The following is a 16,910-nucleotide window of genomic DNA, read 5'->3' on the forward strand; positions in this document are numbered from 1 at the left end:
GCAGAGGTGGAAGGAAGGAGAGGCGGAGAGAGGCAGACGGAGGGATGGAAACTTGCAGGCAAAGACAGGGAGCAAGAGGAGGGGAGGCAGGCAGGAGGGTGGTGGGACAGACAGACAGACTGAGGCTGTGTTAGCCTCTCCTCTGGCTCGTCCAGCCCCCTCCCCCCTTTCTGCCTTCTTCCCATTTCAGACTGGAAAGAAAAGGGTTTTCCCAGAGGGTGAAAATGAGCCCACCCCGGCTCTGAGGAAGCCCTTGCCCCAGCCCAGATGCCAGCGGCTGCGCTGGGAAAGCGCTGCGAGTGGCTCAGCCCTGAGTCCCCAGTCTGCCACCCCGGCAGAAAGGCGATGCGGGCAGCCGTGGGGTGGCTCGCCGCCATCCCTGCCTCCGGAGGAAGGGGGAGAGGAAGCTGCCGGGAGCCGGCAGTCGCTCCTGGCAGGTGACTAACCCCGCTGAGCATTTTACCCAGCAAGAGCCACCAGGGACAGAGGGGTGAGTGCAGCCTCGCGGCATGCCGAGCCCAACACCGTCGGGGGTGCTGGGTCCTGCTCCTTGCCCCCTTCCTGTTAAAGTTCACAACTTTGGGACTTTTCAGCCTTTTTCATTCATTCTTCCCTTCCATGCGTGGGGGGCTCCGGCATGATTCACACTCAGCAGAAGGCATCAGAGCCCCCTTTCAACAGCACACTGTGACTCAGCACCCAGCTACTGCCGTCACCGAGTCAGTCTCGACCCTGGGGTTCCCATCCGCTCAGTGGGATCTGGGGGAAGAAACGTTTCTGCCTGCACAGAGCTGAAAGCTCGTATTATTGCAAGGTTACCCAAGTCCAAGTGCCAAAATAAAAGCAAGGTTTCCCTCCTAAAGCAGATGAAAAACTTCCAAAAGACACACACTGCCCCCTCATCCCCAAGCCTGCAGTCCAGCAGAAAAAATGGCATGGAGCAGCCCTCGAGGGCATTTCCAGCCTGTTAAAACCTGCTGTGGTCAGGGCATGTTGGTGGGGGCAGCACTCCATGTCCACTGGGCGCTACTAACAGTGTATGCCACCGTGCGCAGCCCCAGGCACCCCCGACAGCGGCTGTGCTCCCCAGCGCTGCCGTCCTGCTCCGCTCTGCCGCTTGCCCCAGCTTTCTCTCCCTGCTGCCGCTTTGATCAATGACTTTGGATGCTCAGAGGCAGGGAGGGAGCCCAGTATGTCAGCCTCAGTGCTGTGCTCCCCGCACGGGACTGTCTCCTCAAAGCCTCACAAACTCCAGCATTTATTTTTTTACAGTGCAAGAACTAACAGTTTGTTTTCAATTAACCTCCCGTGATTAGAACAAACTCTGCTCTGGTGTCTGCGAGGGCTTTGGAAATAAATAATTTGCATTTCAAATAAACTGGCCAGAACTATTAGAGCTGGCATGTGAGGTGATGGCAAACCTGAAGAGCCAAGCACAGCTTAAAACTCTATTTATTCGCACTGCTAAATATTTACATTTTTCACAGCAAGGGCAGAGAGGGTGGGTTTGCTCTGCTAGCCAGGGAAGTGCAATCAGCCTGTCCCAAATCATTTCCCTTTGTGACCCACATTTGTAAGCGGGTGTCGCTGAGAATGGCAAGCAGCATTTCCATGCTATGGGAAGGGGAAGTCAGAGCAGCTCCTTCTGTGGCGAGGGGAACAACCTCACTTTTGCAAGCTTCCCCAAAAAAAGCTTTGTTTAAAACAAAGACGCTCGCTGGCCAGCGTTGCTCAGCAGTTTAAGAGTGCCTAGAAGGGCCAGGAGGTAAAAGGTGGATTTGTTTCCACTCCAGCCCCCAACCCAGAGCAGATCTGAAACCCCTGATTCCTTTCTTTCTTTCTTTCTTTTTTTTTAAACTAGCAGAAATCAAGTCCTTTCAGCTTTCTCCAGGGTCCAGAGCTGTGAGTCCCCTCTTCAGTGCAAGTTAAGATCAGCCTTTTCCTGTATCCACAGGGATATTGCCTCCATACCAAACCCACCAAAACTAGGTTTAAGGGAACCTCCATTCCCCCACGCAGACACAACTGTGGCTACAACCCTGCACTGACATACAGGCAATTCTGCAAAGGTATTGGGATAATTTATTATTTTGAAGGAGTGGGTTTCTTGTTAAACATGCAATTAAGCACGTAAGTCTTGCACATTCCCATGTGTTACCCTTTCCCAGGACTGTGCTGGCTGCTCCGGATCTGCCTGCAGGCCACAACCTGGTTGAGATGGGGAAGTTTCCTCCCCACCGCAGTACAGGGAGGTAAGCTGCATGCCCTGAAAGTGCAACTCAGGTGGTGGGCACCTTGTTCCAGCCCAAGCGATGCCATCACTCGCTTGCTTTCTTACATTACTGGGAGGTGATGGGTGGGAATGATGCAATGTAATACGTACTGCAAGAGCTTTGCGAACCCATGCAGTGAGCCACTGGAGATGAAAAACCTCCATGCCACTCGTCTTGGAGGTGCCAGCACACACAACGAAGAGAAAGGCCAAGCAGCAGATGCACAACCTCCACTTCACTGCTGTAGGACTGAGCTGCCCCAGCACTTGCGAGGAAAGCTATGGGGAGGGTGATATCGCAGCCCTTGCAGAGGTCCCGTCTAGCCCCAAGACACAGACCGCCTTGCCTTTGGGGCGCTGAGGTCACCCTTGGTGACTCTTGCCAGGCCAGCTTGCCCGAGGACAGGCCACTTCAGCGCCAAGAAGGCATGGCAGCTCGGCTCACCTCCCAGCACCGCTGGCAGCACAGTGGAAGGGTTCTCCGCCTCCATCCCTGCTTGCAACCCCCTGCCCACGCAGCGTGGGGCCAGCCTCTCCAATCTCCTCTGCCCCCAGCATGCTGCAGGGTATCTAGTTTCCCCTCTGAGCACCCCCTCCCAGTAGTTTCAGGAAGTTGGGAAAAGACACCTTCAAAGCCCTGGGGGCTCCTGGCTGCCAGGGCCTGCCACAGTGTAGCCAAAGCTGCAGGAGCGACAGCAGCCAGCCCAGGGCCAGGGCTGCCTAGAGTCCCTGTCTACTGAAAATGCACCAGCCTGGCCCATTCAGCACCACCTGGGACAGGGCAGACTCAATAAAAAGGGCTGTTTGTACAAGGGGTGCAGGTGGCCCTGCCCTCTCCCAGGATAAGGGGCTTGGGGACAGCGCTGATGGCAGGAGACAGATGCAGAGGCCAAGATCCCTCCCTCCTCCCTCTGTCAGACCATAGAGATGGAGGGCATCATGTTTGAAACCCACTGTTCTCTCGTGGGGGCTGCAGAGCTGGATGAGTGCTCCCTCTGCTAGAGCAGCTGGGGCCCTCCTCAGCTCGCAGCAGGTTTACTCTTGTTGCCCCAGGCTCCCATGCTGCCTGCAGCCACTCTGCAGGAGGGACTGTTTCAAACCCTGTCCATGGCATGGACATGCCCTTCAGCTCCTGCCTGCTGGGGCACACCGAGCGCTATCCTGCCCCCTGAAGGCAATGGCTGAGGTAGTTTCTAGGGAACTTCCCTGGTCTGTGGTTGCTCAGCTTAGGCTGGGCAGGCATCTAAGAGATAATGCTGCTGGGGGAAGTGGGAAAAGAGTCAGGGAATTGTGGCTGGCAGACACAGCTGAGCCCCCCAGACCCTGTAAACAACCAACAGGCCAAAAATGGCAGCATGTCAGTATGAGACCCCACTCCTGCAGCTTGTACCATCCTCCCTGATTGCCTCCCAGCCTCCCTGGCAATTCAAAACCTCTCTCATCCAGAGAGCACCATGCAAGCCTTTTCCAGCCAGCAGCGCCAAGGCAGAACCCTGGCTGCACCCATCACCCCTGGGCAGCTGCATCCTAAAAGAAGCAGCTGGAGCCGTAGCACAAAGTATGGGCAGGTCAGACCAGCCGAGAGCCCAGAGCCACTGCTGAGCCACAGCAGTTCTGCCACAGGCATGCCACGGCCTCTGCTTGTCCCCAGGTACCAGCCTGGGACAGCCACCTGTGGGAGCAGACACTGCTGGGTGAGGGGCTCCGCTGGGCCAGACGGCCCCAGCAGGCTGCCATGTCCGCGTGGCCAAGAAAGCCCTCTTCCCTCACCCGGCTCCAGGCTGCGTCTCGTAAGCTCTGTGGGTGGCTGACCTCACCTTTGGCGCAGCCAGGGCTGCATGAGTCGTACACTCGCCTTTCACTGGCGCCACTGCCAGTCCGGCCTCCCACTGCTGACCTTTGCAGCGGGCTGCTCACCGCCTGCCCGGGCCCAGCCTCGCCATGGCTCCTGCCTACCTGCACATCCCACTCCACCTCCCACACTGCCCTCCCTCCCCGAGTGGCGCTGACATCCGCAGCACTGCTGTCCTGAAGCCCTTAGCCCCTTGCAGGCAGGAGGGCGTGAAGAGGGGCTACTTAGTGCTCCCAGAGCACAGGGCAGCAACATGGCCCAGACCAGCAGAGGCAGACCCAGAAAGCCCTGTACAAGGGAGTATTTTCACCCAGTCAGCCTCCCAAGCCGCCTGGAGCCCCTCAGATGCCTGAGGCTGGGCAGCCAGGGCACCATCCCCTCCTGTCTCCAAGGGGATCCCCTGCAACTCTGCTGGGATTCAGCCAAGGGATTTCTCTGAGCACCGAGCAGACACTTGGCTCAGCAGCGGGACAGCCCAGTGGTGGTGGGTGCCTGTCCCCCCCTGCTGGGCATGGCCAGCAGCAAATTTGGAGCCCAGCTGTGGCCATCTGTCTTGCTGCACTGCTGGTTGAGGGCATGACACCATGTGCTGCAGCAGCCATGCCAGGACGGAAACGGGGCTCTCGGGGGAGCAGGAAGCCAATGGTGCTGGGAGACAGTCCCCAGCACATCTGGGCAAAGGGGCAGGACACCAGGTGGCACTGAGGACAGGGTTCAGTAGCCGAGGGGCTCCAGGACGCACAGCACAAAGAGCAAGAGCAGAGTTTCAGAGCAGCAGGGGCTGTGCAGAGCACACAACACCATGCCCACCTCCTGCAGGAGGAGTGAGCGTTCCCATGACCCTGGAGGATATGCTGGGAGAGGCCTGGTCCCATTTAATGAGGGGCAGGCTGAGTCCAGGGGCTCTGGAGCCTCCCTGTCCTTGCAGAGAATGCCAGGCTCCAACTGCCAGCCCACATCCAGCCTGCACCCTGGTGCCTAGCCAGCACTGCATTGGGGCGGTAGGGGAAGAAGCAGGGGTGCACATGGCTTTGGCCACCACCAAGGTGTGTTTGTCACGACTGCAGCCAGCTGCATCCTATCCACAGCCCCATAAAATGCTGAGCCCTGAGGCCAGAGCCCGTCCTGGGGACGCCTGCTCCAGAGGAGCCCGGCTGCCGTTCAAGAGCTGGAACAGACACTCGCACATGATCTGAGCCTCCTCCTCCTTCCCCCGGGAGGAAGGGGCCAGTAGCCAGTGCTCACCCCAGGGGCACAGAGAGCCAGAGCCCAGTCTGTCTCCAGGGGGCTGGACCCCGAGCTCAGGCCAAGACAGGCCTGGAAATCCCCTGAGCCACCCTGTTCTGTAGTCCAAGCCCAATCACACACACATGGCTTGGCCCACGGAGCAGCCCCAGCAAAGGTCAAAAGTTTGTGTACCTGGAGGGGATGTGCTGCAAAGGCCAAAATGTCACAGATGGCCAGGCCACATCTATCTTGGTGGATTCAAAGAGGGCTCTAAATACCAGCATGCAAACCTGAGATGGAAAAGAGGAGTAGAGGCCACGGCCACACACTCAAGGATGGAGACTGCGGAAGAGGGACTGCAGGCTCCCCCTCCCAGCCTCCCCGTCTCAGCCCCCTGGCTTCACACATGCCACAGCTGAGGTGCCAGAGTTGGCTCCGCAGGCTGCGTGTACACACCCAGGCATGTGGTGTGAGCTGGGGCCCCTTGTCAAGAGCTTCTGTGCAGTTTAATGGCCACGCAGCTGAAAAGGAGGGACTCGGGCAGTCCCTGATCCTGTCACAGGCAGGGACCAACTCAAGGACCTTGCCGTAAGCAGAAATCAAGTTTCTCACAACCAGATCCCCTGGCCTCCCTTATGGCCCCCAATCTGAGAGTATGTCGCTCTGGGCTGGCTGCCCATTATGAGAAAAACAATTTGCTAAACTCCCCTTCCATCCTGCCTCTCTAGCAGGACCAGTTACCTAGCTTTACTAGTTTTATACCCGTGGCTGCCATAGACACGGGCTCTGACCCTACAAGTATAAGCCTCCAGGTCCCTGCATGCATATTCTGCTGCAGCTCAAAGCAGGCCTGGCAGTGCCTGCAGGACTGCGAGACCATTAGCTGTTATAAAGTCTGCTCCAGTATCCCTGGGTCCAAGCACCCAATCAGCCTCTCAGCCGTCCTCCCAGGAGGCAGCAGCATGCCAATACCATGGTTCAGTGAGCCCCCCACTACCGCTGCCTCACGCAGACACCAGCAGCAACCATGGCTGCAGACTGCAGCAGTGGGCCTGAGGCTGAGAAGCCACTGCCCTAGCCAGCAATGGGAAGAGGGGGGCCCCAAACACCTGGCTCCAGAGAGGGCCTGGAGCTGGGATAGCTCCACCAGCTACTGCATACCCTTGTGAGGAAAGCTAAAGCCTTTCTTTAATCCCACAAATGCAGGCTAAGGCTGAGTACTGGAAAGCACCATGTGTGAACACCATGTACTCGTGGTTACACAAAGGCTAGCTACTAACACAATGGGGCCCACCACACATATTTGTAGGATACTGCCTGGGCCAGCTGGGGTAAGAAAAGTCCAGGGAAGGGCTTTAGGAGAAGAAAGAGGGAGGCTGGGATGAGGGAGGGAGCTCTTGGGACCAGAAAGGAAAAAGAGAAAAGAGTAAATCTGATGGAGGGTGGCCTGAGGAATCCTGGCTCTTGGCAGAAGGTTGAAGGCAGGGCTGATATAGAGAAAGCCGGGCAACCAGAGCCCTAGCAGGATGCATCTGAGAGGCAGGAAAGGGGGCATTTCCCTGGGAGCATGGAGAGGCAGGCTGAGGTCCTACAGGGAGATGTGGGACAGGCTTGGGCTCCAAAAGACATAGGGGATGGCATGTGGACCCTGGGAGAGGCCTGGGGACAGCCTAGGGATCCCAGGGACATAGGGGCCATCCTAGGAGTCCAGGGTCTACCCTAGTAGTCCTAGGGATGAACCCCAGGGCCATCCTGGGGCTGGGCCTAGCCTGTCTGGTGCCAGGCTGGGTGGCCAGAAGCAGAAAGGAGACCCTGGGGAGAGTCCAGGGACAGGTCAAGAGTCCCGAGAAAGGGCCAAGAGGGCACACTTAGGTCTGGGGGATATGGGGGTCAGGACAAAGACCCAGAGGAGAGAGGAGAGGCTATGGACCTGGAGATGGGCAGGCAGGGACACAGGAATGTGCCAAGGAACAGACCATGGGCCTGGAGATGGGACAGGGACATGAGGGAAAGACAGGGTTCAGGTTATAGGTATGCAAGTAGGGCAGGGACATTGGGGAGGGTCGGGGCCTAAGAGACAGAGCAAGGGAAACAGGGAAGGCCCAGGGGCCAGGCCAGAGGCCTAAGAGATGGGGCAGGGACACAGGGGAAGGCCAGGGGCTTAAGAGGTGGGGCAGGGACACAGCAAAGAGACTCCATGCAGGCTGGGGGCTGACCTGCTGAAAAGCAGCTCTGCAGAGAAGGACCTGGGAGTGCTGGTGGATGACAAGTTGACCATGAGCCAGCAATGTGCCCTTGTGGCCAGGAAGGCCAATGGTATCCTGGGGTGCATTAGGAAGACTGTTGCCAGCAGGTCAAGCGAGGTGATCCTGCCCCTCTACTCAGCCCTGAGGAGGCCTCATCTAGAGTACTGTGTCCAGTTCTGGGCTCCCCAGTACAAGAGCTACTGGAGAGAGTCCAGCGCGGGGCTAAAAAGATGATCAGAGGACTGGAGCATCTGCCCTCTGAGGAACTGCTGTGAGAGCTGGGCCTGTTTAGCCTCAGGAGGCGAAAACTGACAGGGGGTCCTATCAATGTCTGTAAGTATCTGAAGGGAGGGTGTCAAGGGGATGGTGACAAATTCTTTTCAGTAGTGCCATGCAAAAGGACTAGGGGCAACGGGCACAAACTGAACCACAGGAAATTCCACCTGAATATGAGGAAGGATTTCTTTCCTGTGAGTGTGACAGAGCAAGCCCTGGAACAGGTTGCCCAGAGAGGTTGTGGAGTCTCCTTCTCTCGAGATATTCAAGGCCTGCCTGGATGCAACACTGTCTAACATGCTGTAGGTGACCCTGCTTGAGCAGGGAGGTTGGACTAGATTATCTCCAGAGGTCCCTTCCAACCTTACCCATTCTGTGATTCTGTGAGAGGGCCATAGTCCGGGCCAGGGGCCTAAGAGATGGGGCAGGGATGTGGGGTGGGGAGCAGGGGCCAGGCAACAGGGTAGAGACACAGGAAAGGGCCAGGCAACAGGGTAGGTACTTGTAGGTGGGGCAGAGATATGGGGGAGGGCCAAGAGCCAAACAATGGTGTAGGAACATGGGAAATGGACACGGGSCAGACTAGCGGCCTAAGAAATGGGGCAAGGGTAGGGAGGTGCATGCTCGACCCCTTCCCTGTCTCTTGTAGTCGAGGCCCTATTGGCTTGCAGCTATGTCGCTCAACTCCTCCTCCAATCCTCCCTGGGGTCCGTGCTCTCTCGTCCAATGGCGAGGCGGCAGAAGGCGGGCCCTACTGCAACCCGTCGTGCAGAGCCCAACGGCGCCAGCAGCGGGGGGAGGCACGGTGTCAGGAGGCTCCGCCCCCGCATCACGTGAGGCGACGCCTGGCGGGAGGACGGAAGGCAACGGGAGCCGCTCGGCCGCTCACGTGGCCGCGCCAGCCAATACCACCCGCGGGGGCGGGGCAGAGACGGGCGCCTGCCCAATGGGAAGAAAAAGAGTGAGGGCGGTGCGTGGAGCGGGGAAGGAGTCGGCGCGGTGGTGAGGTGAAGAGGGAGGAACTAGTGAGGGCTGCGGGTGGGCATGAATGAGACCATTCCTAGGGGCCGTTGGGGGGAGGGTGGGCGCCATCTTCTCGGTGCTCGCGGGGCAGGGGGAGGAGGGGCAACCGCCTGGGGGCTGCGGGGGCAGCCATAGGGGTGTTGGGCGCAGGTAATGGTTGCAACCATCCGGGTCCCCGGGGGAGGGGGCTGCTGCGGGTGGGGGGCGGGCGGCAGTGGGTACTGCCCTCCTGCCCCGCTGGGAGGGGAGCGTGTGGCGGGACTTTGCAGAGGGGCTTGGCCAGGGCAGAACCAAAGGGTGGGGCTCGAGCCTAGCGCGGAGCAAAGCAGCATGCGGGGCCCGAGCATGGGCCACAGCAGGGCTGGAAACCATTGGGGCCAGGGCCTGGCACTGTCCCCATCCTGGTGTGCAGCACTGAGCTTGTCCCCAGCCTGGCAGGAGTGGCCGCAGGCTCCCCTGTGCCATGAGGTGCATCATCACCGGAGGCAACGTGAAAGGTGAGGGGGGCAATGCTGGGGCTGGGCTCTGCCCTGCAGCGTTGGGGACAGGACAGGGGTTCTCTCACATCTCAGCCCCTTTCTTCTACCTCCACAGTTCTTGGCAAAGCTGTGCACTCCCTGTCCCGCATTGGGGATGAGCTCTACCTGGAGCCCACTGAGAATGGGGTAAGTGGTATGCCCAGGGCTCCCGAGTTATGCAAGGTGCAGCTCTGTCCTGGGGTGTCCAGGCAGGGATCTGGGGTCTCCTCTGGGGCAGGGTGGATTGGAGGGGTACATGAGGGGGCAATCAGGCAGTTGGGGGGCCCCATATGGTGATGGCTGCTCTGTCCCCCCAGCTGTCCCTGCGAGCTGTGAACTCCTCGCGGTCTGCCTTCGCCTCCTTCCTCTTCGTGCCCCTCTTCTTCCAGCTTTATGAGAGGGGCAGCCCCCAGCACACTGGGGAGCTCTTCCGCTGCAAGGTCCTCATGAAGGTACGCTGCCCAGGCACCTTGCCCACCCTGGCTCTGGGAGCCTGTACACCTGGGGTCCTGTTTGGGTCCCAGTCCTGCAGCCACGTGAGGTGGCAGGTCCACATGCCTGTCCTCTGCCTGCAGTCCTTCCTGGGCATCTTTCGGTCACTGCCATCAGTGGAGAAGACAGTGGGGAAATGCCTCATCTTGCTCAAGCCCCAGGCTAGCCGCCTGGTCGTGCAGCTTCACTGCAAGTACGGTGAGTGCTGGGGGATGGGGCAGCATGGGGACACTGGCAGCACCCAGCCCACCAGGGCCACCTCTGCCCCGCTGAACCCATGTCCTCTGTGCCAGGTGTCACCAAGACCCATAACCTAGCCTTCCAGGAGTGTGAGCAGCTTCAGGCAGTTTTCAGCACACAGCAGTGTGCCAACAGCCTCTGTGCCCCAGCCCGGTGAGTGAGGTGGCTGTGGGGTGGCAAAGGACAGAGCAGGGCTGGAGCAGTGGGGCAGCAACTGGAGAGGGGAAACAACAGCCAAGAACTGGGAGCTGCAGGGAGCAGTGGTGGCACAGGGGGACAAGACTGGCACTGGAGGAATGTGACACCAGGATCAGAGGTGGCACTGCTATGAGCAGAAGGGGTTTGTAGATGGTGTTGGGATGGTCACTGACAGAATTGCAGATAGCACAGGGATGGGTGGGGGGTATGACATGGGCATCAAGGGGGAAACTGGAATGGGTGGGGGCATGGTGTGAGAATCTGGCATGGAAATCAGTGTGGCACTGCAATGGGGGGGGCATGGCCTGGGGATCAAGGTGGCACTGGCATGGGTGGGGACACAGCCTGGAAATCAGGGTGGCACTAGCATGAGGAGGGAAGAAGGCATGGGAATTGGTATGGCCTTGGGATGGGTGGGAGACATGGAGTGGGGATYGGGGTGGCACTGGGATGGGTGGTGGACATGGCATGGGGACTGGTGTGGCACTGGGATGGGTAGGGGACATCATGCAGGGATTATGGTGGCACAAGGATGAGTGAGGGATGTGGTCTGGGAATTGAGTTGGCACTGATATGAGGAGGGGACATGGCGTGGGTATTGGAATGGCACTGAGATGGGTGAGGGATGTGGAGCAGGCATTGGGTGATGCTGGAATAGGTGGGGACAGGGCACAGGGATTGGTGGGGAGGAACACGGGAGAGACAAGGGATTGCTGTTGGGGAGGGCTGGCCCTGCAGCCTCTGGGGTGGGCACGGGGCCCCTAGCTGCCCACATGCACTCTGGCCAGCCCCACATGCCACAACCTCCCAGAGTCCTAGCTGAGGCCGTGGTTCACTTCCCTGCAACACTGGCTGAGGTGACGCTGGGCGCCGGCCCTGGGGGCAAGATCAGCCTCCGAAACTACGTGGAGGATGAGAAGGGTGAGCTGTGATGCCTAGCAGTCAGTATCCACCTGCTCCCAAAGGCCAGGGCACCAGCACGACCCCCTGATCCTGTTCCCACCCAGAGCCAGGCAGGACAATGGTGACAGAGCTGTGGCTGGCGGAGGATGAGTTCCAGGCAGTGGCTGTGGCCCCAGGGACCTGCATCACCTTCTGCCTCAAGGAGTTTCGAGTGAGCTTCTACTCTGCCCCCCACCACCAGCATTTATCCTGGGAGGATCCAGTTTAACCCTCTGCCTACTTCAGCCTCATCTGTGCCCCACAGGGGCTCCTGACCTTCGCCGAGGCCTCAAATCTGCCCCTTACCATCCACTATGACACACCTGGCAGGTAGGACCAGGCCCCCTGGCTGCCCCCTGCACTCCTGTGCCCAGCCTCAAGGCCTCTGTGCTCCCAGGCCAGCAGTGTTCACCCTGGATGACCCCCTGCTGGAAGTGCACCTGGTCTTGGCCACCCTCTCAGATCCAGAAAGCAGCTCCCGATCCCCCACAGCCAATGGGTAAGCAGAGCCCCAGCAGCCCCTCCCGGCCTCCAGAAGGGCAACAGTCCCTGCCCACCCCTCCATCAGTTGGGAACAGAGTCAACAATTTTCCCTCTGCCCCCATCATTCACTCTCTCCCCAACGCAGTGCCTCTGGCTTGCCCGCCCCTCCGGATGACTTTGCGGATGATCTTGAATCCTACATGATTGCCATGGAAACCAGTGGCTACGAAAGGGTCTCTGGGGCACCCCCGAGCCCCACCTTCCCCCTGCGTACCCCTGGCCCAGCAGACAGCGAGCCCGAGGAGGAGGAGGAAGAAGCCGTGCCAGGGACACCCCCTCACAAGAAGGTCTGGGATGGGTACGGGCACACCTTGGGGGCACGGGGACAGACAGAGCCCCCTCCTGAACCCTGTCTCTCTCCCCAGTTTCGCTCACTGTTTTTTGGCTCCGTGCTGACGCCAGGGGGGCCCTGCCTGGCCCCAACCCAGGATGTGCTGGTGGAGGACAGTGATGGAGAGTACTGACAGCCCCAGTGCTGCCAAGCTCCTCAGCCCCCGTGGGCTCCCTGTGCTGTTCATGGCACCCCCGCCTGCAAGCATGGCTGCACTTGGAGTTGGGCTGGCCCTGGGGCCCTTCTGCCACAGCAGCTGGCACTGCCTGGGTACTCCCCCTGTCTGGGCTGGATGCCTGGGTTCCTCCCAGAACGCTGCAGCTGTGAACCAGGCACAGGGCTCCCCGCCCCCAACATCACCCCCAGTGCCCAGGCACTGTGATGGGCACAGCCAAGTACTGCTGCCCGCCCCCCTCCCCCAGTCACAGTGTCAACCCCCAGGCACAGGCACCCTCCCACGACCCATTACAAGTTTATTCCCCCAAAACCCTCTGCCCCCCTCACCCCTGCCATCCTGGGGACAGGTTCCCCCATTTGGCCCTCTCATTCCCGGCCCCGGAGGGGTGTTTTTGGTATTGTGGAGTGTGTCTGTGGGGGAATATTACAAATAAAAAAAACAAATTGAAAGAAAAGCAACCTGATGCTGGGGAGGGCTGGGGCCCGCRGGCACCAGGCTGGGCCCCGTGCCCCCAGCAGGTGGGCAGCGGGCTGGTGGCTCACAGCTCACTTCTTGGCTTTGGCGGAGTTGCGGGGAGGGGTGACGGGGCGTCCTGCGGGGTTGAGCCCGCTGAACTGCCCGTATTTGCCCTTGTTCTTGTCAGCCGGCTTCAAGATCTGGGGTGAAGGGGGTGAGTGGAGGGCTTGCACATACATGTCCCATCCTGTCCCCCAACCCTGCAGGCAGTGAGGCCCCCCTCCAGTCCCCTCCTGCCTTGCAGGCACTGTAGAACCCCCAACTTTTCTCCTTGCCTCCCAGCTCCGCATGCAACAGGGTCCCCCCTCTACTTCTCCTCCTGCCTCCCAACCCTGCATGCACCAGGACCCCTGTTTCCCTCCCTACCCCACCCTGCAGAGATCAGGGACCCTCCCACCCTCCCCTCCTGCCCCCAACCCCATGGTCACTGAGGGGCCCTAGCCCACCTGGAAGGAGCACATGAGGGTCTCATCCACGCTCATCATGGCGCCCGCGTTGTCAAACTCCCCACAGTAGTTGGGCGCCGAGAAGAGTGTCACAAGCTGGCGCTTGGCAAAAAACTCATAACCGTCCTCCACTACCTGGCATAAGCATCAGAGCCAGCACTCAGCCAGATACCCCTTGGGGCAAATAGCTACCTTGTGGGGGAAATACCACAGGGATCCTGCCCATGTACTGTCCAGGCAACCTCTCCATGGCAAGTAACACTCCATGGGGACAAACATCCACGCAGAGCCCAAACACCTACTGAGGCAAGCATTCCCCTCTAAGAGCAAGTACCTCCCTAGGAATCCTGTCTGTAGAGTCCAGACATACCCTTGAGCAAACACAGCCCTTGGGGGATAAATACCAGGTGCATGAGCACCTGTCTCAGTGACCCGAATGCCCCCCTGGGACACAACCACCCCCCCCGAGGACCAGATATCACCCAGTACCTGGTGCGCCCTGCAGATGAGGTCCAGGTCGTGCTTGTGCAAGAACTTCGCCACTACCTCTGCCCCAAAGGTGAAGGAGACGCCACGGTCGTTCTCACCCCAGCCCTGCACGTCCTTGTCAGGGTCAGACCAGAGCAGGTCGCAGAGCAGGCCCTGGTCTGGCACGTCTGTGGGGCGCATGATCCGCCGGATCTGCTCCATGGACTGCAGGTCTGGGGACAGCCCTGTGTGGGGTGGGGAAGCATCAGGCCCTGCCTCTTGAGCAACAGGCCCCCCCAACAAGGGCACTCTCATGCCCTCTGACCCCTGGCACTGATCATGAGGCTGTGTCCCTGTGCCCCAATGCGCCCAGCAGGGCTGTGCCTGGTGCAGTTCTCTGCACCTCTCTGGCCCCTAGTGGCCTCTCCCCCAAGCCCAGGTCTGTGTCCCTCAGCCGCCAGGAAGGCCATGCCTGGGTCTGTGCCTTGTGCCCCCAGGCCCGGGCAGGGCCATGCTCACCTCCATGGCAACAGAAGATCTTCTCGTCCACAATGGCGGCAATGGGCAAGCAATTGAAGCAGTCAGTGAAGGTCTTCCAGAGCTTGATGTTGTACCGTCGCTTGCCTGTAAGGCAGGTGGGCACTGCTGCCTCACTCTACTGCCCACGGGAACATGGGCACCTGAGGCTGTCCCCAGCCTGGCACTGCTCTTGGCACAGCCATAGGGCTGGTCATAGGCACCCAGGGCTCCCCCACAAGCCCTTGGGTGGGCACACATGCCAGGTGACACACCCAGAACTGTGCAGGTGCCCCCTGGGCCCTAAGCACAGCTGTAACTGCAGGGGGCAATGACAGGGTGTGGTACTGGGTCATGCAAAGGGTGTCCTGAGGCCTGTACCCTCTGCGGCCTCTGCTAGGGGTGGTTGGCACAGGGGTTGACAAAGGGGGTGCATGGACAGGCATAGAGCATTCCCCCTTGGCAGAGAAGCAGTCGATGTGGTTGATGCTGGGTGGTTCATGGGCATGAGGATGGCACAGGCACTCATGCCCATCACAGGAGCCATAGATGCGGCTGATGCTGGGGTGCACAGGTGATGGGCATACAGGGATGGCACAAGGGACAAGGCTCTAATAGAAGCACTCACACTCATCGTAGAAGCCATAGATGCGGTTGATGCTGGCACACTCGTGGTTGCCACGCAACAGGAAGAAGTTCTCAGGGTACTTGATCTTGTAGGCAAGCAGGAGGCAGATGGTCTCCAATGACTGCTTGCCCCGGTCCACGTAGTCCCCCAGGAACAAGTAGTTGCTCTCAGGAGGAAAGCCTCCGTACTCAAAAAGCCGCAGCAGGTCGTAGTACTGCCCATGGATATCCCCTGGGGGAACAGGATGTCAATGAGATCCACAGCCCCCCAGGGCACCCTGCAGCAAAACGTAGCATTGCCCACGCATGTCCGCTAGGGAGCACAGGGGTGTCACTGGGACTCCCAGCTCTCTATGGCATCCCAAACCTCCCCCTGCAGCATCCCCCAAGGGGCTCTCCCAGCCCCATGCCAGGGTGCCCAGCTGGTGAGGTGACCAGCTAGTGCTCACCACAGATCTTGAGGGGCGCCTCCAGCTCCAGCAGGATGGGCTGACTGAGGAAGATCTCCCGTGATTTGAGGCACAGCCCCCGGATCTCGTTCTCCGTCAGCTGCACGTTCTTCCCTGGCCGTGACCCTTGCACTGGCAACACAAGAGAGAGAGACACTGGCGCATTAGGCACCGAGCAAGGCTCCCCATGGCCCTGGGACTGGCACTAGGGAAGAAACTGGTGTCAGTGACACTGGTGCAACCCCAGGACACCCAGCGACAGCCACCCTGAGCACACCCACACAGCATCCTTGGGATCTGCCACCAAGACAGACATCAGAGAAGCAGCACCACAGGCTGGCAAGAGACAGCCCCTGTTTGCCCCCAGGGTGGGCATAGACCAGCCCCAGCTTCCTCTCCTGCCAGAACGAGAGTTGTGCTAGGGCACAGCCTGTGACCCTGCTGGGGCTGAGGGACAAAGACTCCCTGCAGCTGCCCCACAGTCATGCCTCTCCTGCCCCCCCCTCCCAAGTCCTCTGGACACCCAAACCCTTTCCTCTCCACTAATCTCCAACCTGACCTCCTGGTGCCCACCAACCTGTCCCTCAACCAACACAGCCCCTACCCACATCCCAATACCACCTCTGGTCCTATCCTGAGTCCAGCCCCACTGCCAGCTCCTCACTCTCCTGAGCCCCCCAACTCCCAACATCCAGCCCCAGACATTCCTGCCACACCCCCAAACCCATCCCCAGCCCCCCCAAACCTCCCTGCTGCCTTCCAAGCCTTCCAGCCCAGTATCCAAACCTCATTTTCTACATAGCCCCCCAAACCCTCCAGCCCCCCCCCAATATCCAGCCCCAAGTCTCTGCAGCCCTGCAAGTCAGTCCCAAGATTCCCCATCTCTACCTCCCTCAACATGCAGACCCCACGCCAAGATCTCCTAAGCCCCAAAGCCAGCCCCTCAATATTTCCCAGTCCTTCCCAGCCCCTAATCCCAGCTCCAAAACCCCTCAGGTCCTCCCAGGCCCCCGATACCTGGATCCTAGACCCCTAAGATCCATCCCCACAACCCTCTGCCAGGCTTACAGTCTGGACTTAATGCACTAGTACTGCATGGGGCCTTGGGGACCCTACCCACTGCCCCCTTGCAAGCAATTGCCCCAGAACCTGCAGACTAATACCCACCACCCTCTAAACAAGTACTCTGGACCTGATACTGTCTCCCTCACCAAAATCAGGCCTAGGAAATCCCCTTTGGGGTTCCCAGCACTGCTCCCCAGTCCAGTCCAGACATGGGCTGGGTGGTGAGAGGTCCAAGATAGATCAGAGTGGCTTGGCCCTGGGCAAGTCCTGGGGGAGTCCCTGAGGCAAACTGGGGCCCCTGAAGCAGCTGGGTGGGTGGAGGACACTGGGAGGGGGCTCTAAGGAAGCTGGGGAGCCCTGAGCCAGAAGGCGGGTGCTTGAGGCAGCTGGGGGTCCGCAGGGCAGTTAGGGGAGGCTGGGTCAGCTGGGGGACGCTGCAGCAGTTGGCAGGGCTAGAGTAGTTACGGAGGCACTGAGGAAGTGTG

The 16,910-nt window shown here is 59.7% G+C and overlaps 2 protein-coding genes across 13 annotated transcripts in view; one reads left to right on the forward strand and one right to left on the reverse strand.

Annotated features, from left to right (window-relative positions):
* Positions 1-8,717: 8,717 nt before the first annotated feature.
* Positions 8,718-12,768, forward strand: RAD9A (RAD9 checkpoint clamp component A). Of its 12 annotated transcripts, none has more exons than XM_085312527.1 (11): positions 8,718-8,880; positions 9,309-9,393; positions 9,491-9,561; positions 9,732-9,866; positions 9,990-10,104; positions 10,200-10,299; positions 11,156-11,265; positions 11,352-11,458; positions 11,552-11,616; positions 11,684-11,785; positions 11,915-12,768. In XM_085312527.1, the coding sequence occupies exons 2-11, from the start codon at positions 9,360-9,362 to the stop codon at positions 12,291-12,293; spliced, it is 1,218 nt and encodes a 405-aa protein (XP_085168653.1). In that variant the 5' UTR covers positions 8,718-8,880; positions 9,309-9,359; the 3' UTR covers positions 12,294-12,768. The 12 variants fall into 12 exon arrangements, with proteins under 12 accessions (XP_085168653.1, XP_085168657.1, XP_085168659.1 ...); XM_085312531.1 differs by having other exon boundaries at positions 9,327-9,393; XM_085312533.1 differs by having other exon boundaries at positions 9,335-9,393.
* Positions 12,769-12,781: 13 nt separating this feature from the next.
* PPP1CA (protein phosphatase 1 catalytic subunit alpha) overlaps positions 12,782-16,910 on the reverse strand; it is an 8,074-nt gene continuing 3,945 nt past the window's right edge. The window contains exons 2-7 of the mRNA XM_085312491.1: positions 15,361-15,516; positions 14,913-15,143; positions 14,288-14,392; positions 13,790-14,013; positions 13,301-13,435; positions 12,782-12,994 (exon numbers count right to left, since the gene is read on the reverse strand). Coding sequence (XP_085168617.1) covers positions 12,884-12,994; positions 13,301-13,435; positions 13,790-14,013; positions 14,288-14,392; positions 14,913-15,143; positions 15,361-15,516 — 962 coding nt within the window. The 3' untranslated portion in view covers positions 12,782-12,883. The remainder of the gene's footprint in view (positions 12,995-13,300; positions 13,436-13,789; positions 14,014-14,287; positions 14,393-14,912; positions 15,144-15,360; positions 15,517-16,910) is intronic.

This window comes from Rhea americana, unplaced genomic scaffold, assembly GCF_003343005.1.
Source record: "Rhea americana isolate MKP2758 unplaced genomic scaffold, rheAme1 scaffold_368, whole genome shotgun sequence".
NCBI lineage: Eukaryota > Metazoa > Chordata > Aves > Rheiformes > Rheidae > Rhea > Rhea americana.